General features: G+C 34.2%; 1 protein-coding gene across 3 annotated transcripts in view; it reads left to right on the top strand.

The window, feature by feature from the left end:
* HPSE2 (heparanase 2 (inactive)) overlaps nt 1–24,135 on the top strand; it is a 632,933-nt gene that overhangs the window by 47,936 nt on the left and 560,862 nt on the right. For 2 of the 3 annotated variants that reach the window (XM_055300069.1, XM_055300068.1), the window contains exon 3: nt 15,917–16,078. The exons of the other annotated variant lie outside the window; for it this stretch is intronic. In XM_055300069.1, the coding sequence (XP_055156044.1) occupies nt 15,917–16,078 (162 nt within the window). The remainder of the gene's footprint in view (nt 1–15,916; nt 16,079–24,135) is intronic. 3 annotated transcript variants of the gene reach the window in all.

The following is a 24,135-nucleotide window of genomic DNA, read 5'->3' as shown; positions in this document are numbered from 1 at the left end:
TTGAACAAATAAGTAAATATAGTATAAAACAAGCAGATTTCTCACTGTCAGAGAAAGAAATTACAAATAAGAAAATGGGAATGCTAGAATAAACCCTTTGGTGTTGGATTGGAATTGGAGACATTAATATGAACTACTGTGTTTTTTTCCTTTTAATAGGTAGATAGATACAGTAAATATAGTTTTATCTATATACATCAGTTAGTAGATACATATACATTTCCTAGGTCTATCTACTGAGAGGATCTAGACGTAGTGCACCCCAGTAGCAATGAGCGCATGTTGTGTCCAGATCTTGGTTTTTAAATATCATTCTAAAACAAAAGTAACTGGAGCTCCTTGGCAAAGTATATGATTCAAAGACTGGGGCAAGGAAAATACAAGATGTCCCTGGAACATTTGTGGTGTTAGAAAATAAGGAAGTTGTTAAGAAAAAATGATGTGGGTATGTCAAAAGGACACAAAAGCTAACCTGGAAGAGTTCCAAATAGCTAAAGCTGGAACAACTTGTGCAACAAAATAGATAAATATAATGACTTAAAGAATAAAATAAATACTTGTAAGTCCATACTAATATAAACAGCGATTGAATAAATAAGTGGAGAAGGGCCACTTAATTTCTTACAGAATTAATAAAAGTAGAAGGAATGGGGAAAATAGAAAATCACCATTGGAATACTGGAGGAATAATTGCTGTAGGCAAGATCCTCTAATGAATACTAAAATTAGTGGGTAGACATTTACAGGAAAGCACGGTATTGTATAGACTCAAAGTTTCTCCTATAAAATATTTATTAATTACAAAGGCAAAATAGTAACTTAACAGTGAAGAAACCTGTCAGACCACCTTAACAAGGTTATTGGGGTTAATATCATCATTAATAAGACCTAAGAATTAACTCTCTGGTATCCTGGCCCCAAATCCATAATTTATTCCAGCTATGAAAAAACTTCAGCCAACTCAAACTGCAGGACACTTTATTTGAGCCTGATGACTACTCTTGACAAGTGACAAAGTCATGAAAGACAAGGAAAGACAGGAACTGTTACAGTTCGGAGGATATTAGGGAGACTTGGCAACTAATAATGTAGTGTGGGATCTTGAATCAGGTTCTGGAATCCAAAAGGGTACTCATAAACTGGTGAAATATATAGTAAAGTTTGTAGTTATCATATTTGTAGCAGTGTTGCTTTCTTATTGTCCCATGGTTGTAAAAATGTAAAATAATATATTTTTTATCTATGTAATAAAAGCATACATACATACATGTATACAGTTGTGTAAGTGTATTATTTGGAGGATTTAGGTTGGTGGTTATCTTTGTAAAGGTGGAGAGAGGAAGGAGAATGTTATTGCTGACAGGTAAGCAGAGGGCTTCACATATTTCTGAACTATTTTCTTTAAACTGATCTGAAGCAAATATAAAAATGTCATGCAACTATGAGAAAATGCTCTGCATCACTTGCCATCAGGGAAATACAAATCAAAACCACAATGAGATACCACCTCACACCAGTGAGAATGGGGAAAATTAACAAGGCAGGAAACCACAAATGTTGGAGAGGATGCAGAGAAAAGGGAACCCTCTTACACTGTTGGTGGGAATGTGAACTGGTGCAGCCACTCTGGAAAACTGTGTGGAGGTTCCTCAAAGAGTTAAAAACAGACCTGCCCTACGACCCAGCAATTGCACTGTTGGGGATTTACCCCAAAGATTCAGATGCAATGAAATGCCGGGACACCTGCACCCTGATGTTTATAGCAGCAATGTCCACAATAGCCAAACTGTGGAAGGAGCCTCGGTGTCCATCGAAAGATGAATGGATAAAGAAGCTGTGGTTTATGTATACAATGGAATATTACTCAGCCATTAGAAACGACAAATACCCACCATTTGCTTCAACGTGGATGGAACTGGAAGGTATTATGCTGAGTGAAGTAAGTCAATTGGAGAAGGACAAACATTATATGTTCTCATTCATCTGGGGAATATAAATAATAGTGAAAGGGAATATAAGGGAAGGGAGAAGAAATGTATGGGAAATATCAGAAAGGGAGACAGAACATAAAGACTCCTAACTCTGGGAAACGAACTAGGGGTGGTAGAAGGGGAGGAGGGCGGGGGGTGGGGGTGAATGGGTGACGGGCACTGAGGGGGGCACTTGACGGGATGAGCACTGGGTGTTATTCTGTATGTTGGTAAATTGAACACCAATAAAAAATAAATTTATTATTAAAAAAATGTCATGCAAGGATAGAGCTGGGTGAGGATACATGGGTGTGGGTGGGTATTCTGTGTACATTTCTCTGTTCCAAACATTTTATATTTAAAGTAATAATGAAGTTTTTTTTGTTGTTTTTTGTTTTTGTTTTTTTGAGCGGGGAGAGGAGCAGAGGCAGAGAGAGAATTCTATTCTGGGTGCAGAGCCTGACACAGGACTCCATCTCATGACCCTGAGATCCTAACCTGAGCTGAAATCAAGAGTTGGATGCTTAAAACTGACTGAGTCAAAAAACAAAACAAAACAAAGCAAACAAACAAACAAAAAAAAAAAACCAAAAACTGACTGAGTCACCCAGGTGCCCCAAGAAGGACTTTTTTTTATTTTTTTTCCTAAAAGCGATGTTAATGCCTTGGAGATCCATGAGACTGTATTTGTTGATTCCAGTGTACAGTTTTAGTTACCTGATATGAGGTGCATATTATTGATTGGAATTGAAAAGAAGGGGACAACTTCAAGAGACATTTTGAAACCAAAGTGGATTAATTTGGTGACTTGAGGAACAGGGAGAGAGAAAGAAGAATAAAAGATGAGGAGACCAGAGACTAGAAGGTTAGGAAAATATGTGGCTGACTAAATCAGGGAAATTAAAGAGCATAGGCAATGAGTGCTTTGACTTGGGGTTATAGGTTCTCAGCACAGGGACTCTCCTAGTTTCTGTTAACCTCTTTGAAGGGTTTGAAGATTAATCAGTCTTTCTTTTTCTATTGCTGTTTTAGTGGCTGCATTGAAGCCATTAAGGAAGGGAGTGGTTCTAGCTAAATCCTCCGTCATTTGGGTGAGAATAGCCGAAGCATTCTGTCAAGCCTGTACCTTCTGGGTCTGGCAGTACAGTAGCAGCATACAAAATTATATCAAAGTTGTGTTGTCTAATCTCATAATCCTCAGAGAAAACTATATATGGACTGTAACAATGGCATTGCAGCACCAAGATCCTAAGATGGTTCTTGTTTTAATTTTTGAAAAACTCTTATATTGCTGGTCATTTTGATTACTTAAAAAAATTTCAAATGGTCATAAAATACACATAATGAAATTTACCATCTTAACCATTTTTAAGTGTATGATAAATGGTTTTAAGTACATTCACATTATTGTGCAACCATCACTATCATCCATCTTCAGAACTTTTTTCTTCTTGCAAAACTAAAACTTTGTACCCATTAAATAACAACTCCTTTCTCTCTACCTTCTAGCCCTTGGCAACCAACATTTTACTTTCTGTGTCTATAAATTTGACCATCCTAGGTGCATCATACAAATGGAATTATTCAGTATTTCTCTTTTAAAATTTTATCTGTGTATTACTGGCTTCTTTCACTTATCCTTAAGGTTCATTCATGTTGTAGCATGTGTCAGAATTTCCTTCCTTTTTTTTTTTTAAGATTTTGTTATTTATTCATGAGAGACACAGAGAGAGTCAGAGACATAGGCAGAGGGAGAAGCAGTCTACTTGCAGGGAGCCTGATTCGGGGACTTGATCCTAGGATGGCGGGATCAGGACCTGAGCTGAAGGCAGATGCTCAACCACTAAGCCACCCAGGCCCCCCAGAATTTCCTTCCTTTTAAGACTGAACAATATTTCCTTATATGTGTATACCACATTTCATTCATCTATCTGTCAAAGGATTCTTGGACTGCTTTTACCTTTTTGCTATTGTGAATAATGCTGCTACGAACATGGGTGTATTATTTTTGTTACTTTTTAACAGACTTTTAAAGCTATAATTTGCATATGAAAAAGTTCATCCATTATAAGTATATTGTTATTTCTGTGAAATATATAGAGTTGTGCAACCATCATCCTAATCCAGTATTAGAACACTTGCATGCCTGTTTGCAGTCAATTCTTCTCCCATACCAGCCTCTGGAAACCAGTGATAGCTTTCTATCAGATTGATTTGCCTTTTCTAGAAATTTTACTTAAGTAGATTCATACAATACATAGCCTTTTTGTGCCTGTTTTTTTTTTTTTTCACTTTATGTTGTTGAGGTTTTCCAGGTCTAGCATTTATCAGTAGTTTGTTTCTCCTTTATTGCTGAATAGTATTTGTATGTATCTACCACTTTTTGTTTATCAGTTTACCAGTATATGGAATTTGGGTTGTTTCTAGTTCTTACTGTGCACAGTGCCATTGTATTTAAGTACAAGTCTTTGTGTGAAGATACACTTTTATTTGTTTTGGGTAGATTTCTAGGGGTGGATTTGTTGGGTCATACAGTAAGTTTATGTTTATCTTTTTAAGAAACTGCTGAAGTGTTTTACGAAGTGGCTGTATCATTTTACATTCCCACTAGCAGTGTGTGTGGGTTCTTGTTTCTTTACATACTTGTTAACACTACATATTGTCAGTCTTTTGGATTATAGCCCTTCTGGGGTAGCACCTCGTTGTGATTTTAGTTTGTGTTTCCTAATGACTAATGAATGATTTGAGCATATTTTCATGTGCTTATTAGCCAATTGTATATATTCTTTCATGAAATATCTGTTTGGATATTTTGCCCATTTTTTAAATTGGGTTGTTAGTCTTTTTATTAAGTTGTAAACATTTCCTTTATATATTTATCATATATGTGATTTTTAAATATTTTCTTTCAGTCTGCCTCTTAGCTTTTTATTTTCTTAATGATTTTTTAAAAAGCAAAATCTTTTACTTTTGGTAAAGTTCAATTCATTATTTTTTCAATTCATTATTTTTTTTCCACTGTGAATTGTACTGTTGATGTTATAACTAGGGAAATCTTTACCTAACCTAAGGAAACAAAGACATTTTCCTATATATTCTGGGAAATGTATGACTTTAGTTCTTCTCTTTAGGTCTGTGATCCATTTTGAGTTAATTTGTGTGTGTGTGTATTATGTAAGGTGCAAAGGTCTAAGTTCTTTTTGAATTCTATTTTGACCCACCATTTGCTTCGATGTGGATGGAACTGGAGACTATTATGCTGAGTGAAATAAGTCAATCAGAGAAGGACAAACATTATATGGTCTCATTCATTTGGGGAATATAAAAAATAGTGAAAGGGAATAGAGGGGAAGGGAGAGAAAATGAGTGGGAAATGTCAGAGAGGGAGACAGAACATGAGAGACTCCTAACTCTGGGAAACAAACAAGGGGTGGTGGAAAGGGAGGTGGGCGGGGGGTGGGGGTGACTGGGTGACAGGCATTGAGGGGGGCACTTGATGGGATGAGCACTGGGTGTTATGCTATATGTTGGCAAATTGAACTCCGATAAAAAAATAAATTAAAAAAAATTCTATTTTGAAACAATTTTAGACTCCTAAAAACTTGCAAAAATAGTAAAGTTAACGAAACTATAAACCTTCCTTGTATTTTATCAGTTTTTAAATGTATTTATTTCTTCTTATTGGCATAATTTTTTAGAAGAATTTATTTATTTATTTGAGAGAGAGAGAACATGTGGGGGGACAGGGAGGGAGAAGCAGGCCCCACACTGAGCAGGGATTCCCAGGACCCTGGGATCATGACCTGAGCCAAAGGCATATGCTTAACAGACTGAGCCATCCAGACGCCCCAGTGTATGTGTAATTCTGTGAAATTTTACACATATGTGAATTTGTGTAACCAATATAACAGTCAGAATACAGAACTATTATACTACCCAAAATCAACAACCTTATACTACTTGTTTGTAATCTGTTACCTGTCTTTATGATTTTGTGATTTTGAAAATGTTGTATAAATTGAATCATACAGTATATAACCATTTGGGATTACCTTTCCTCCCCTATTTTTGGTAATTTGTGTTTTTTATTTTGCCATTTTCTTAAAAATTCTCAATTTTGTTGATCTTTTCAAAGGAACAATATTTTGTTTCTTTGATTTTCTCTGTTCCTCTGTTTTTTTAATTTCAGAATAGACATCAAGAGAAGTGTCTGTTTTCTTCTTTCTACTTGCTTTGTGTTTAATTTTTTCTTATTTTTCTAGTTTCTAGGTGGAAACTTAGATTATTGATTTGAGGTCTTTCTTTTCTAATATATGTGTGTAATGCTATAGTTTTCTAAGTACAATTTAGGCTCTGTTCCATAAATTTTGATATCACGTGTTCCCATTTTCATTTAGTTCAAAATATTTTCTAATTTCCCTTGTGATTTCTTTGACTTGCATGTTATTTAGAAGTGCGTTGTGTAGTTTCTTAATACTTGGGAATTTTCTAGAGGTCTTTCTGTTATGGATTCCTAGTTTAATTCCAGTGTTGTCAGAGAACAAGCTTTGTATGACTTCAATCCTTTTAAATTTCTGAGACTTATTTTATGGCCTAGCGTAAGGTTATTCTGGTTATGTTTCATGTATGCTTAGAAAATATGTATATTCTGCTTTTATTTGGTATGTCCTATAAATGTCAGTTAAATATATTGACCTTTAAGTGATTTTCTACCTAGTTTCATCAAATACAGAGTAGGAGATTAAAATCTTGAACTATAATTGTTGAATTTCCCTTTCAATTTAGTCAGATTTTGTTTCATGTATTTTAGAACTCACTTGTTATGTGAATATACATTTATGGTTGTTGTATCTTCTTGATATATTGACCCTTTTATCACCATGATTTGTTCCTGTTTGTATCTAGTAATATTTACTATCTTAAAAACAATTTTGCCTTGCACAGCAAAGGAAATCATCAACAAAATGAAAAGACAACCTACTGAATGAAAGAAAATGTTTGCAAATGTATCTGATAGGGTTAATATCCAAAATATAGAAGGAACTCTTACAACTCAATAGTAAACAATCTGATTAAAAAGGGGCAGAAGGTCTAGATATTTTTCCAAGGAAGACATCCAGATGACCAACAGGTACATGAAAAGATGTTCAGCATTACTAATCATCAGGGAAATGCAAACCAAAACCACAATGCAATATCTCATTCTCATGCCTGCTTGAATGTATATTATCAAAAAGATAAGAAATAACAAGTGTTGATGAAGATATGGAGAGAAGGGAACCTTTATACACTGTTGGTGGGAATGTAAATTGGTGTAGCTACTACAGAAAGCAGTATGGAGGTTCCTCAAAATATTAAAAATAGAACTACATATGATCCAGAAATTCTACTTCTGGATATTTATTTGAAGAAAATCAAAATCTTAAAAGAAAAAATATATGTAGCCCCATTTTCATGTAGCATTATTTATAATAGCAAGATATGGAAACAACCTAAGTACCCATCAGTGGATGAATGGATAAAGAAATTGTGAGACACACTGACACACACACACGCACACACACACACACGCACACACAATGGAATAAAAAAGAACAAAATTTTGCCATTTGTGATAACATGCATGTATCTTGAGTCCATCATGCTAAGTGGAGTATATCAGTCAGAGAAAGACAAATACCATATAATCTTATTTATATGTGGAATCTGAAACAAAACAGAACATGCAAATTCATAGAGAACAGATTGGTGGTTACCAGAGTCAGGAGGTGAGGATGAGGTAAAATGGGTGAAGGGGATCAAAATTTATAAGCCTCCAATTATAAAATAAATAATTCATGGAGATGTAATGTATAGCATGTGACTATAGTTAATAATACTGTACTGCATATTTGGAAGTTGCTTAAGGAGCAAATCTTAAAAGTTAACTCATTACAAGAAAAAAATATTACCATGTATGGTAATGGATGTTAACTAGACTTATTGTGGTAATCATTTCACAACATATACAAATATTGAATCAGTATGTTGTATACCTGAAATTAATATAATGTTATATATCAATTATACTTCAAAAGAAGCAGATTACACAAAACTTAAGAAAAAAAGTTAAGTGGGCTGTTTTTCTTAACTCACTCTTTGGGAGTGTTGGCTAGAAGGACTTGCCTATTATGTTGAGTAGTGTGAAAGAAGGGGCAACTGACAGTCAAAATCAGCAATCTTGTGAATATTAGCCATAGATTCTTTGCCTAAAGGGAATGAGAGAGGAACTGAGTTTTCACTCTCTCAATACTGAATGGAGAGCAATTGTTGATAGAAAAAGGAAAATCTTTTTCTTCCCCTCTCCAGAAAAAAAAAAAAAAACTTGATTAAATAACAACATAATGGGTGCAACACCAAACCTGTATAAATTTTTTTGTTATGAATTTAATCACTTCAGCTCTCTTATGGTTATTGTTTGCATGATATATCTTTTTTCATTCTTTTATTTTCAACCTGTATTTGTCTTTAAATCTAAAATATGTCTCTTTAACAGCATGTATTTGGATCTTCTATAAATTCAATCTGACTGTATCTTTTGATTATTTAGTCCATTTACATTTAGTAAATTATTTAGTAATTATTGGTATAGTCAGCCATTTTGGTATTTTCTATATTTCTTATGTTTACTGCCTTTCTGTTAAACCAATTTTGTAGGTTTTCAAAAAGATTTTTTTAGAATACTTATTTAATTGCTTTGTTAGGTGTTACCCTGTATTATTTTCCGTTATTTTCGTAGTGGTTGCTCCAGGAATTACACTGTGTATCTTAGTTTATTACAGTCAAATTCAAGTTAATACTAACCTAATTTTGATAAGTTATAGCAACTTTGCATCAATATACATTATTTTTCTATTCCTTCTACAGTATCAATTTTTTTATATATTACATCTATATATGTTATAACTACAAAATAAATGTCCTCTGTATATAATCTTATGCATTTTAAAGACATTGAAAGTATAAAAATTCTAACACATTTATCTACATATATGTATTTCTAATATATTTTCTTTCTGTGTATTTATCTGATACCCTTTCCTTTCAGGCTGAAAGACGTCCTTTTTTTTTTTTTTTTTTTTTTTTTTTTTTTAAAAAGACGTCCTTTAATATTTCTTGTATTATAGATTTGCTAGAAAATTCAGTGTTGTTTATATGGAAGTGTCTATTTTGCTTCCATTTTCTGAATGATAGTTTTGCTGGATATAGAATTCATGGGTTTAAGGATTTTTTCTTTCAGCACTTTAATATGTTGTACTGCTGCTTTCTGACTTCCATTGTTTCAGATTAGAAGTCAACCATTAATTGTATTGCTGGTTTCCTTTTTGAGATGATTTGTTTTCCTTTCTGCTTTTAAGATTTTCTTTTTATCTTGGGATTTCAAGACTTGTACCATGATGTTCTAGGTATACATCACTTTGTAATTATTTTTTTGTTTGTTGCACTTCTTGGATCTGTGGTTTAATAATTTTCATCAAAGTTAGGAATTTTTTTATTACTTTTTGAAATAATTTTATATCGTCTCTCCTCTCATTTTATTCCATAGTACTCTGAGTATTTGTTCATTTGGCTTTGATCTTTTTCTCTGTGTTTTTCATGTTAGGTCATTTCAATTCATCTGTTCCCATACTGATTCTTTCTCTTGCCCTCTCAGATCTGCTGTTAAGCCCATCTACTGCATTTTTTATTTCAGTTATTTTACTTTTAAACCTTAGACTATCCTTTTATCCCTCTTTTTAAAATAAAAGTTTCTATTTGTTTCATTATTGTATTCATTGAGTCATTATTAGATTTTTCTTAGTTATTTAAACGGGTTTTTAAAATTTTTTAAAAATATATTTACAATTTATTCTTTGAAGTCTTTGTCTGCTGGGCCATGATAGAGTTAGCTCTAATTGAATGCTTTTTTTTTTTTTAGTATAAGTCACACTTTCCTGTTTTTTTTTTTTTTTTTGCATCACTCATAATTTTTTGTTGGAAACTGGGCATTTTAGGTATATAAAAGCCAATCTGTAATTTAAATTTTTTTCTCTTGATAGTTGTTGCTTTGCCTTTTTAAAAATAAATTATTCAGACTTAATCTTTTTATCTTGTGCTGCCACTGATATTTCTTCTGTTTTTAAATTATTATTATTATTATTAATTATTATTATTTTTAGCTTGGCTTCCTAAGGTCCATCTTTCAGTCCTAATAGTTTAGTGATCACCCAAAGATTGTTCAGTAGCTGTGTTTCAAAACACTTTGAATCCCCAATCCCTAAGGCTTTTACTTGCTGTTGATGGATTTCTGTGAGGATTGGTAGAAATGTTCAGTTTTATGGTAATTTTTTTTAAATTTTTTTTATTTTATGATAGTCACAGAGAGAGAGAGAGAGAGAGAGAGGCAGAGGGAGAAGCAGGCTCCTTTCACTGGGAGCCTGATGTGGGATTCGATCCCGGGTCTCTAGGATCGTGCCCTGGGCCAAAGGCAGGCGCCAAACCGCTGTGCCACCCAGGGATCCCTTATGGTAATTTTTAAGTCTGCCTTACCATTTACTTTCCTCCCAGCTTCTTGGCTCTCCCTTGAGTTTGTGTATGGTTTCCCAGTTAGCCAGTTTTGTGTGAAGAATCTTATGCTGAATATCCCCTGCATGTGCATATAGCCTCCCAGTCAGCCAGGGATGTGTGGAAAATTTATGTACTTCATTTTTATGTTTTCCAAAGCTAGGATTTCCCTGTTAAAGCTTTTGGCTGGTCTACTAATCTGCCACTTGCACCAACCGGAACTATAGCCTTAGGCTAATGGAACTGTGGGTTACTAAGTGATTAAAGGATGGAGAAAGATATATCACAGAAAGAAGCAAAAACAAAAATACAAGCATGATTATGCTCACATGTTCAGAAATCATGATTGGCAATAACTTGACATTAGGGTACCACCTTTGGTGGAGAATGCTTTCTCCCTTGTTGCCTCCCTCAGGGTATATGTTGGATCTTTGGCATTCTTGAACTATATCAGAATAAAGACCATGGGGGAGAGATGAGAAGATGACATATGATAGCTTGTTATTTGGAACTACTTTAATCACATAGCAATTAAGAATATCAGCAAGAAGGAGAGAGCTAGTAGGAGGAGGGTAGAAGTTTAGGGATCATTCACCCCATCAACTTTTCAGTTTGGTAAACCAGGAAAGAGCCAAGGCATAAGGATCTTAAGTTTTTAGTCTATGGTTTCATGATTATTTGATAAATTATTTGAAATTCATGCCTAAATCTCCTGGCTTTGAATCTTTATTTTTTTTCTATTATGTTTGACAAAAGTAAAAGTTTTTGTAGAGCCGTAAAATTTTTGAGCTAAAATGAGCTAAAGGTATAATAATATCCTCCAGTAACAACTTTATGATATTAATATAATTATTATCATCCACAAAAACAACCAGAACTTGTTGAAAGTCTAATATGTCCCTATCAAGGGTCCTGGAATTGAGCCTGGAGGTTGGCTCCCTGCTCTCCCCACTGCTCATGCTCTTTCTCACTATCTCAATATCTCTCAAATAAGTAAATAAATAAAATCTTTTTAAAAGTTCTCATTTTGAAAAATTAGGAGAGATTTAGTGATTTGTCTAAGAGATCTCAGAAAGTGATATAGATGTGATCTGAACTTGCATATATTTGAATTCTGCCTTTAATATCTGTCATATTGCCTCATATAGTGTTGGTGAAAGTACCTTAACCCTTTACTTGGCAGGCTTTTAATGACTAAACTGAAATAATTTTATTGTGTCTGTGTCACCTAGTCTTTGCTTAAATATCTCCAGGGATCAGGAACTCACTCCATCTTTAAGTAGTTCCTTATATGACAGCTTTTACATTTCTTTCATATAGAACTAAGTAATATGTCTTTTGGCTACTCCTATAATGTTTGGCTTTCTGTATTTATGCAGAATAAGTCAGTTTTCTTTTCTGTATGAAGCAAGCCATCTTTAATGTTTTCTTTGCCAGGCTCAACACTTTTTTTCAGCTATTTTTAAAAAAATAAAATTATTTACCATCTTGACATTAGATGATTAGTGTCCTGAGAAACTATTACAGGCAGAAAACATATAATACTACGAGTATTATAATAACAAGAATAATAACAGCTACCCTTTGTAGAGTTCTTATTATGTGGTATCTTATTATGTGGTATAGTGCTAAATCTTTTATGACTCTTTACAGTAACAGGATGAAGAAATAGCCTTCAGATGCATTGTTGTCTGTCATTTCTGCAGCTTATAAGGGACCACCAAGCTAGAATTTGAACCAAGGTCTGCTTTAACTCCAACTCTTTACTGTGCTGCCTTTGGCTAGCATGGAATTCAGGGTGGCTATGTTACCTCCTGTATTCTGGATGTTCTGGTTATATTAATTTAGTCTAAGAATTTTGTTAATCTTTTTGGCAGAAGTACTATATTTGGCAGCATTTTACTGACTTACATAAAGCTTGGATTCAACTAAAACCTGTAAAACTTAAAAAGATCTTAAATATTTAAGCTTCTGTTTGGTCTGGCCTTACCCTCTTATGTAATTAATTTTCAATATAATTGCAGGACTTTGTGTTCATGTCTACATCTTGGGGATTTCAGCTTAAGTTTCTAGGTTGTCAAGGTAATTTTGAATTGTGAATCTGTCATCTATAATATTAACTCTCCCTCCAGATATATATGACCATGTACATCCTTAATAAGTACCTTTTTTGTGTGTTTATCTAGTTTTTGATACAATTTCAAACAGGTTATGGTTGAAGAAAGAATTTGTATAGCATATCTATTTTTTTCCTCAAACATTATTGCAGTGTACATTTCTAAAGTCTCAGATAAATGTTTGGCCATGCCCATGGTTTTCTTTTCTTACTATTATTAAAATAATATGGTCACTTTATTTTAAGGTTCTAGTTGGAATGATATTGAAGCTATCAGTTATAATATTTGCTTTCTTTGCCTTCTGAGCAAGACATTTATTATAAAGGAAATAGAGAGTTTGGTAGGCGTTCTACTTTTGTATTAGATTCCTGGTAGAGGTATCTGAATAATTTAAACTCCTTTTAACTCTATATAGTATGTTTTGGTACAAGTTTGGTAATGTTTTCTGAGCAAGTATCATACATTTTTCTTTTCTGGATAGACCATCTATGGTTTTGCTGCTGTAGAGATTTTTCTCTTTAGTTCCTTACTTTTATTATTTACCATACTTTACTATTAAATTCATGAATTTCTATATAGGAGTAACTTTTGGAAAGATCACTGGACTTGACTTTGAAAATTTCTGGATTTAGGGACTGACCATGCACTGTGAACTTGGGGAAGTCACTTAAGCTTTGTGGACCTCAGTTTCCTCAAGTATACAAGAGGGATAGTAATATTATTCTTTATCACTTATGATTGCTACAACAGGTCAGGATTTCAAAAATAAGAAACTGATATCTCACATAACAAGAAATCAAAAGGTGGGCAGTCTAGGTCAAGAATGGTAGCTATGGGAACTCCTTAAAAACATTAGAGACTTATTCTCTCCCGATCTTCCATTTCACCATCCTTAATGTGTAGTCCTTTGTCCTCAGGCTTCTTGACTCAAGACACAAAATGGCTACTTTAACTCTGGGCTTCATGTCTATGTTTTAGACATAAGGAACAGGAAAGACTAATATGCTAAAGGAAAAAGACCCTGGTTTTCTTTTAGAGAGGTTTTGTCACTAAGGTTAAGTCCTCCTAAGGATGTCTGCCTGTAGCTTGTTGAGCAGAACCATATTACATGGTCATCCCCTGCTTCAAGGAAAGCTGGGAAATCATTAATTTTTGTGTTTTAGTCTCTATAATATAGGAAAGAAAAGGAGAAGGGATTGTGTGTAGGGTTTGGGTCAGCTAGTCAACAAAATCTGCCACATTCATAGGATTATTAGAGGGATTTAGTGATACAATGTAATAAGTTTTCCTCTTGCTTTCTATTGATGGTCTTAAAAACTAGAATGTATCTTGAATTAATTTATTCTACTTTTGTATTTAAGCCTCAGAAAATCTATGAGAGTATTTACTTGAATGTTAAATGAGTTCACTTTATTGCCTACAGTCTAGAAATTGGCATAAATATGTTTAGGAATAAATACTGCATTGTTTCCAACCAGCTCCCCTGTTTTCATCCAAGATTAAGTAAGAACCATTCCCACATCTGGCTAATTGTTGTGTCAAATCCACATCCTAACTCTCATTGCCATGGGTTAGTATTTATATCTGGACTTCTCTTTTAGGGCTATGTTGATGGGTTTAAAGATTTATTTGTCTAGAACGATGTCCATATTTCATGCCACATGCCCTATTTTCTCTTTGAGCATTGCTTAAAGAACCAAATATTTCCTGTTGGTACGGTTAACACAGGTATTACTTTTTCCCTTCCAAAGCCATTGGTATCAACAGTGGCAGAGCAGTTTGTTCTTTTTTCTTTTCTGTTCTTTTTCGTTTCTCTTCCTTTCCTTCTTTCCTTCTAGCATTTTCTCCTAAAATCCTTCAATTTGCTACATAAAACTCGAAAGTTTCTGCTGCTATCCAGATTGCTGCTGATAAACATTATTTGTTTCTATGATAATCAGCTGAATTATATTTTAATTTGTAAAAATAAATAATTTAAGGGCATCAAAGCTCTATGATAATTGGGAAATGTTCTAGGTGAATGTTTTTGAGGAAGACTATTTTCTGGACAATACTTCTGCTTTGAGTGAAAATCATATTGAAGTATAAAAAGCAGCCTGTCACTAATGGGAAAATAATTGGGAAAGAGACAAATCTGTAAAGGGACTCTAGCCCTACTTTTGCTTTCTTCACTGACCCACAAAATACTTTTAGATTTAAAGAGTTACTAGTGAGGGATCCCTGGGTGGCGCAGCGGTTTGGCGCCTGCCTTTGGCCCAGGGCACGATCCTGGAGACCCGGGATCGAATCCCACGTCGGGCTCCCGGTGCATGGAGCCTGCTTCTCCCTCTGCCTGTGTCTCTGCCTCTCTCTCTCTCTCTCTCTCTCTCTCTCTCTCTCTCTCTGTGACTATCATAAATAAAATAATAAAAAAAATTAAAAAAATAATTACATCTTAAAAAAAAAAAAAAGAGTTACTAGTGAGTCAGAATGCAGCCAGAGGCACATGAAAGATAGCAGGAGAAATCCTGAGCAGCTGACCCATAGAATGGCAGCCCTAATTTGAGCTGAATGAACTGGCTGGGAGATAAATTTGAAAACAGGTCACATGTTCTGAATATACATGCAGGAGCTATCACCTGGTCCTACAGCATGAGGTAGAGGAAATAATCATAGTCACTAGTATTCAGACAAGGTTGTATGACTTTTTTTCCATGGAGAATGGTAAAAGATGTTAAGAAAAGGCCCCCGGAAGTGCACAAGTCCTGGAAGTAGACTGAGAGGAGAATGGAGGAGTGAGAATCTTAAGCGAGGTCGCAGTGAGGTAATAAAATGGAAATTGCCAAAGAGTTTGGAAATAAGAGGAGCCTGGGTGGCTCAGTTGGTTAAGTGTCTGCCTTCAGCTCAGGTCCTGGGATCAAGCCTCACGTCAGGCTCCCTGCTCAGTGGGGAGTCTGCTTCTCCCTCTGCTCTTCCCCTTGCTTATTCTCTCTCTTTCTTTCTCTCTCTCTCTTTCAAATAAAATCTTTTAAAAAAGTAAAAAAAAAATAAGTAAAAGAATTTGGAAATGACCAGAGAAACTTGCATGATGTATCATGAAGTTGGAGACTCTTCAGGTTTATTACTTCTGGATCTCTTAATTCTGATGAAATCCTAGTAGGTTATAAATTCTGTCATTTTAGGTGAAACAAGATTTTGATGGGTATATGGTTTTCTGTTATATTGTTTTGTTTTGTTTTTGCTGCCTGCCTTTATTTCTTTTTGTAGACATTGTTCGAAGTGATGTTGCCCTGGATAAACAGAAAGGCTGCAAGATTGCTCAGCACCCTGATGTTATGCTGGAGCTCCAACGGGAGAAGGCAGCTCAGATGCATCTTGTTCTCCTAAAGGAGCAATTCTCTAATACTTACAGTAATCTCATATTAACAGGTAAGCCTGTTGGAGTCATCTGAAATCTTAGAGCATTATAGATTGTTGGCCTCTATTAATTAATAACTTGATGCTTGGGAGACATTAAAATGGACTCTAGATGAGCCCACATCTGTCTGTCTCTACCCACTATATTCCTTTTTAAATTGTGATGACTTTTGCCTTCCTATAAAAAATATTTCTTGTAGTTTGCAGTATTTTGGCTTGAGGTTATAGGCAACTCAGCATGTGTGTTCTCCAAAGACAGAACCAATGAAAACCTAATGAAGCCTTATAAAAATATGACTTTTTAGATGTGTGCCAGTAGATTTGAAAGAATTACTAAATTTGGTGTCTAAGAAGCTGCTATTTTCCTCTTTCTGTGTATGCCCTTTCTATGAACCCAGTGAACATAAAGATGAAATGTAAAAGAGATAATGATCCACAGGCTGAGCTGAGAATGTTCTATTCCTGGTGGAGTCTGAAAATATCTGGAGAATTTGATTTCTTTTTAAGAGCAAAGAGGCTATGAGACAGCCATACTCCCTTACATCCTTGGTTCAAGGAGGAAAGTGAATTTGTATGAGAGCTCAAAGGAGAAACAACTTTTTGCAGGGCTGCCTGCAAACTTGGCTGGTAAAGAGCATGTGAGTTGCATGCTTTTGTCAAGCTTTAGAGAAGATTCTTAGAGCAGAGCTAATGTGAGAATCATTGAGGACTTGAGATAATTAAGAAGAGCAGTCTAAATTATATCCATTTTCTTGAGCAAGGCATACCTGCATTATATTGATCTAAATAAAGTTAAATAAATCAGAAGTGTCTGTTTTTCCTTGTTTATGAACATTTAAAAATCAAAAAGATGGAATGTCTGATAGGCCATGAACATCTCACACTTATTTTTGTCAACCCCAAGTTAGGAAAATTTTAACTTTTTTTTACAGGCTTCCTGGCATTTCACCAGGAATTGCTGAATGGCAACCAAATTGTTTTGCTCTTGAGAAAGCACAAGTCTTCTCTAACTTTTCATCTTGTACCTGGTGGAAAACCCAATAGAATGAGATGAAAGTCAGATTTAAATGTGGCTTTGGTGAACAGAGAAGAGAATTATGGATTTCATAAGTATAGGCCTTGTTTTTTGCTCTTTAATAGGTCATTAAGGAGGGAAAACTTAAAAGTGATTTACGATCAATGCTTGGTTAGTGAAACTGTTTAAGTTTAGATGTTTGGGAAGAACATAGATTTTTATCCAGATTTCTTTATTCTGTCTCAGGTGTACATATATTTAGTATTTTTAAATTCAGTTATTAGAAATGAAATATTTTTATTTCATCCTTATTTTAATTTTAGGTCCATATTAAAGGGGTCAAACCCCATGCTCTTTAATGTGGCATAGACAGGGCTTAAGGTAATTCTAACCCTAAACTGTGGATCCAGAGTGTGGCTTGAAGGCATATTATCTTTGAAAACACAAGTGTTCTATTGGGTTCAGTGGAATCTTTTCTAATTCTCAGTAACATAATCCCTTTGGATGTTTATTCGCAGTTCAAACTGTTGGAATCAACATTGTCAACTTTTACCCTGACAACTTGCTTACTTTCCACTAAACAAACTTACCCTAGAGAAGAGCCTCTTTCCTGCTCTCACTTCTCCCAAGCTGCTTCAAAGAGTCCTCAGGCCTTTTCCACATTTTTCACCCAAATGCGTGTACAGAGGTGGTACCTTGCCACAGACAGAGCACTTCGTGTGCACCAGTTTGTTTATATGAAAGTTCAGAAGGTTTTGGTCCAGGTGTTGGGAAGAGATGTACTCACTTCAATTTAGCACCAATGGTAAAGCTATTTTAATGTTCTTTAACTAAGTCTTTGATTTTACACAGTGTGGTTTCCTAATTGTTATGAAGTTTAATCCTTGATTTCTTGTATAAATTTTGAGAACATGGTCTCCAGACAGCTAAACATAATATTTAAACATAACTAAACTAACTTTTGTAAATATTTCCCTTTTCAGTGATGAATGTATATTGGTAAGGAGGGTGAGGTTGAAGGGGCAGAGACCTCTCAAATGAACTGACTTTCTATACCAACATGTTCAGAACACCTACTCCAGGATTTCTGCTTGGTGATGTTCCACTTATTTTGTATAACTCTGGCATAATCTTTGAAATGTCTGCAATGAAAGTATTTATGTGGAACAGTATGAGGAAACTGGGCCTCCACAATCTCAGAAAGAGATAATTTTCTTTACACTTCTGCCCTCCCCTCAACCCTTCTCTTCAATTGTTTACAGAATTTCATGTATATGGTTAGCAGTGTATCATAATTGTTTCCTGGTCAGTTAGTGGTATATTTTTTATTTTAAAATTGGATTACTAAGATGGTAGTATGGGAAAAAACTAATAAAGTCAGCATAGTAGGAAATTAATTAAGTGACTGAAATATCAGATAGCTAAAAGCCTTTTTAAAATGATGGGTGTTGTGCTTGCTTCGGTAGCACATACACTAAAATTGGTGGGTGTTGCCTCCACCTCACCAGCAAGCCCTCATTCTTAGTTATTCCATCCCTTAACTAACGTGACTGTCAGTGTTGAGGTGTGAGGTATGTCTTCACATTCTGCATTCCGGCTCATGATCTCTCTTAAACAAGCCACCCCGCAGATGCAGGCAAATGGTATTCTAGCTTTGAAGATCTTCTGACCATTCAATAAAAGGAAACAACTCTGTAGTCCTTAGTGACAGCCCAGTTACAGAAATTAATAATATTTCTTTAATGTGTATATCTTATTGAAGTATTCCTCCTTATAGTTTTGGAAAAGTAGATTGTATTTTTGCATGGTATTAAACATGTCTTAATATTTTCATGTGAGTGATTTACATAGCAATGGAAATAATATTAGCCTCATCTAATCTAGAGGGTTTTTGAAATAAACTTCAAGGCTTTCAGAAGATGATGGGGTAATACCAGTAGAATATCAGTGATAGAACTATTTTAAATGGTGACGAGTAACATGATGCACTTTTCACACTGACTCACAACACATGGATGTATGCTTGTCCTGTAGCTTCCAGTTTGTCCTGGAGCTTTTAAGAAAGAACAGGGACTGTTCCTCCATTTCTTTGTGTTCTTATGATTCTTAATGTAATAATGTTCTGTATATTTGTTGGAAATATTCTGCTGTGTATATGATGAATGAATTCATTTGGGATAATTTTGACATCTAATTAATAACTTTCATAGGTTCAGATTCAGGTTATTCATTTCTCCTCTCCTTTTGCCATCCCTGTACTTTTTTGAGATGTAAATAGAACTTTTGTGGTAGATACCTATAATCAAATGAAAAAGTCGGCCTTAAGGGGCAATGTATTTTCTAGGGTTCCATTTAGAACATAAACTTCTGGAGGACAAGGAATATCATATTGTACAGCATTCTGCATAGTTATATAGAGCATAGTGAATGATCTTGAAATGAGGTCAAATTAAAATGTATTTGTGCTGTGAAGTCATTGTCAACCCTCTATAACCAGGCAGCCTGAACTGAAGCCATAATAAATAGATGGCTTTACCTAAGATGCTTTCCAGTGAGGACTATTGTTATGTTAATTGCTGCCACTTTTTGTTTTGTACCCCCTCTTTCAGTCTTAGATTCCGAAGTGAATTAGAGTCCCTATAGTCAGCTTTACTGTGTTACTGTGGCAAATGAATTGAGCAAAAGAAGCTCGCACTTCTGTGTTGTGGCCCATTCTTCTAACTTTAGTTGAACCAAGAGCTCAAATCAGTGGAATGAGAACTGTTCTTTCAGTTTCCATAAGTCATAATGCTCAGAGGACAATTTGCAGGTCTTTTTAATGTTACATTCTGTGGTATTGAAGATAAGGTACTTTATTTAACTATTTCCCTGTTAATGTACATTAATTTATATACATGTTGACACATTTATTTCTGTAGAATAGATTTCTCAAAGAGGGATGTGTGGGTCAATTGTATTTTTAAATTTTACAAAATAAGTTTTTTTGTGGTATAATTTATAAGAAAACATCAATTTTGACAAATGTATATGTCATAGAGTCAAATAGCCACCACTACCATCAAGATACGGATTTCCCTCATCCTAGAAGTTTTCTCATCTCCCTTTGCAATCTCCTTCCCTTCCTCCAGTCCTTAGCTGTATCTGAACTGATATTTGTTCCTAAAAGTCAAAGAAATGGAATAATAAAGTGGTTGTGTGTCTGATTTCTTTCACTAAGTATAATTTTTTTGAGATTCATTCACTTGCTGCATATTTCAGCATTTCATTCCTTTTACTTGCTGAGTGATATTTCATGTTGTGAATATGCTGCAATTTATTTATCCATTTCTCTGTTGATGAACATTTGGTTTGTTTCTAGTTTTTGGTGATTATGAATAAAGCCACTATAAACGTTTGCTCTCAGCTCTTTGTGTTGACATATTTTTGCTTTTCTCTTAGGTAGTGTGGTACCTAGGAGTGGGAATGCTTGATTTCATGGTGTCTGTTTGACTTAAAAAAAGCTGTCAGATTGTTTTCCAAAGTGGCTGAAACTATCTTATATCCTATCAGTATGTGAGAGTTCTAGTTCATCCACATTTTTGCCAACAATTAGTATTGTCTGACATTTAAATTTTAGCAACTCTAATAAATATATAGTATATCTCATGCTTTTAATTTGCAATTTACCTTATGACTAATAAGGTATTAGCAGCTCTTATGTGTTTATTTGCCATCTATATATATTCTTTGGTAAAGAAGCTTTTGCCCATTTAAAAAAATAATGAGTTTTGTTTTCTTACTATTGAGTTTTGAGAGAGTTCTGTATATATTTTGTCTATAAGTCCTTTTTTCAGATATGTGATTTGCAAATATTTTTTTTCTGTGACTGTCTTTTTCCTTTTTCCTTTTTTTTTTTTTTGAGAGGAAGAGGGTTGAGCGAGAGGGAAAAAGAGAATTTTTTTTTTTTTTTTAGACATGGGAAAGAAGCAGAGTGAAAGAGAGAGAGAGAGAGAGAGAGAGAGAGAGAGAGAGAGAGAGGATCTTAAGCAGGCTCCACACCCAGTGCAGAACCCAGTGCCAGGCTTGATCTTGAAATCCTGAGATCGTGACCTGAGCCATAATCTAGAGTCTGCTGCTTAGCCAACTGAGCCATCCAGACGCCAGTGTCTTTTTATTTTCTTAACAGTTTCTTTTAGAGAGAAGGGTCTTAATTTTGATGAAGTCCAATTTATGAATTTTTTATGGTTTGCATTTAGAATTGTGATGCACATTGCCAGATAATTTTTAGAAAAGATTATAGCAATTCCTATTCTCACTAGCAGTGTATGAGAGCAATTATTTCCTGACATTCTCATTAGCACTGGATATCAGCATTTTTTTCAAGCTTACTCGGCGTAACAGGTGAGAACTATTATCTTATTGTTGCAATTTTCTGGTGATAGCCAGAGAGAGTATATTTTCACATATTGTTGATTTGCAGTTTGTTCTGTGAGTATTCTTTGTGAATTAGGAATGTTAATCCTTTGTCATATGTATTGCAAATAATTTTCCTGGCTATCATTCATTTTTTTTACTCTGTTTTTAATTTAGAGCTTTAATATCTTACTAAAACTGGAATTTATGTTTATATTAGCTTGATGTAAGTATATCACATTATTTTCCTCCATGCTGTGAGTGCACTGTTTCTAAAATAAAACATTCTTTTGCTGCTAAATTGAAACATCATATATGGTTATATATTATATATTATACTCCCACATATATTATATGTACATCTTTCTGAACTGTATTTTCTGTCATTTTTCTGTTTTTTATTTCTGTGCCAATACTATACTGTTTTGATATCTGTTAAGGTTTATTAACTACTCTCTCACTTTTTCCCACAAGGTTTTCATAGCTATTCTCATATAATCATTTTTTGAAATGAGTTTCTCATTTTTTCCAGTTCAAGAATACTCATCACTAGATGCTGATTGGAATTGTATTCAATTTATATCCTGATTTGGAGGGAATTGATATTTTTCTTAAGAATATGCTACATCTCTTTATTTGTTCAGTTGTTTTATGTCATTTGAAGATATTTCATAAATTTTTTCACGTGACTTTTTTAACTTCTTCTTTAATGTTTTATACCTTTGCTGATATGGAGAGTGAACTTCTTTCTTTTTATAACTTATTTCCAGTGTAAGAAAGAAGCTGTTGATCAAAGACAAAGGTAGATTTTGATCTCTTTTCTAATTTTTTACCAAGTATTTTCCTTTTAGTTTCTAAAAACCTCACAAACAATATTGAAAAATCGTGGTGATAGTTGCTTTTTACATTTCAATGAAATGACTTCATTATTTCATGTGCATAAACATCTAGATATTTATCCAAGACAACTAATAGTTTAAAAAATATGATTTTCAAAATGAGAATAACTTTATTATTTTTCTGATTATAGTGATAAAAATCTTTTTATTAATACCCCATTGAACATTTCTCTATTCATAGACACACATATATAAGTTATAAACATATAGGAAACACACATACTTTATACAAACCAAGTAACATGATACATGCCTGTTATTTTGTAATTTCTGTTAATATTTTGTGAACATCTTTCTATATCAGAGAATATGCGCTCATACTCTTTTTAATAGCTACAATAGAATTGTGTTTTATGGATATATTGTAATTATTTAACTGATCTTTTACTGATAGACATCATGGTTATCTTTAATTTTTCATGATTTTAAACAGTGTTGTGATGAACATCATTACATTTGTATCTTTGTATACTTCCTAGAAGTATGAGTGCTATGTCAAAGGAATGAACATTTAAACTATTTTTAGTAAATGGACTTTAAAAAAATAGTAAATAGACTTTTAGGAAGGTCATGTCAATTTATACTTATACCAACAATATGTAAGAGAAAGCTAATTTATTTTGCTTTTTGCTAATGCTGATTATTTTCCCTTTTTACATGTGTTAGTGTAATAGGTTATAACTGATACATTGTTTATAGTTCATTTGATTACTAATGAGGTAACGATCTTTTTATGTTCTTTGTCATTATTTCTATGAATTGTCCATTTCTTTAGTCCACTTTTTTGGATTATTGGTCAATTTCTTATTGAATTATAAGATCCTTTTTATGTGTAAGTGATAGTAATCTTTTGTCATGTATACTGCAAAATAATGTTTTCTTGGACTTTTAGTAGTCTTTACTTATTTTTTTTCAATTTTAATTTTCTTTATTGTGTTTTCTTTTTAAAAATTTTTTTTATTGGAGTTCAATTTGCCAGCATAAAGCATGACACCCACTGCTCATCCTGCCATGCCCCCCCTCAGTGCCCATTACCCAGTCACCCCAACCCCCTACCCACCTCCCTTTCCATTACCCCTTTTTTGTTTCCCAGAGTTAGGTGTCTCTCATGTTTTGTCACCCTCACTGATATTTCCCACTCATTTTCTCTCCTTTCCCCTTTATTCCCTCACTAATTTTCATATTCCCCAAATGAATGAGACCATATAATGTTTGTCCTTTTCCAATTGACTTATTTCACTCAGCATAATACCTTCCAGTTCCATCCACATCGAAGCAAATGGTGGGTATTTGTCATTTCTAATGACTGAGTAATATTCCATTGTATACATATCCCACATCTTCTTAATCCATTCATCTTTCGATGGACTCTGAGGCTCCTTCCACAGTTTGGCTATTGTGGACATTGCTGCTATAAACATTGGGGTGCAGGTGTTCTGGCGTTTCACTGCATCTGTATCTTTGGGGTAAATCCCCAGCAGTGCAATTGTTCAAAGAGTTAAAAATAGAACTGCCCTACGACCCAGCAATTTTAGTAGTCTTTACATTTTGTTTTTCTTTTCTGTATCTCTCTTCCTCTGTATTCTCCCCTGGCAGGCTAGCAGTTTGGCTGCCATTGCTATTGCTCTTGGTGTACCTAGCTCAGAACCAGGTTTTATAGTGGTGTGTGGTTCTGCTCTGTGGTGATATTTGGGGTCTTATTATATCCAGTCTCTGGGCCACGTGGCTTGCTAAATTCTAGGTATCTTGCAGCCCCTCTCACT

This window comes from Nyctereutes procyonoides, unplaced genomic scaffold, assembly GCF_905146905.1.
Source record: "Nyctereutes procyonoides isolate TBG_1078 unplaced genomic scaffold, NYPRO_anot_genome, whole genome shotgun sequence".
NCBI lineage: Eukaryota > Metazoa > Chordata > Mammalia > Carnivora > Canidae > Nyctereutes > Nyctereutes procyonoides.
Note: the sequence above shows the minus strand (reverse complement) of the source record. Positions and strands in the feature narration are given on the sequence as shown.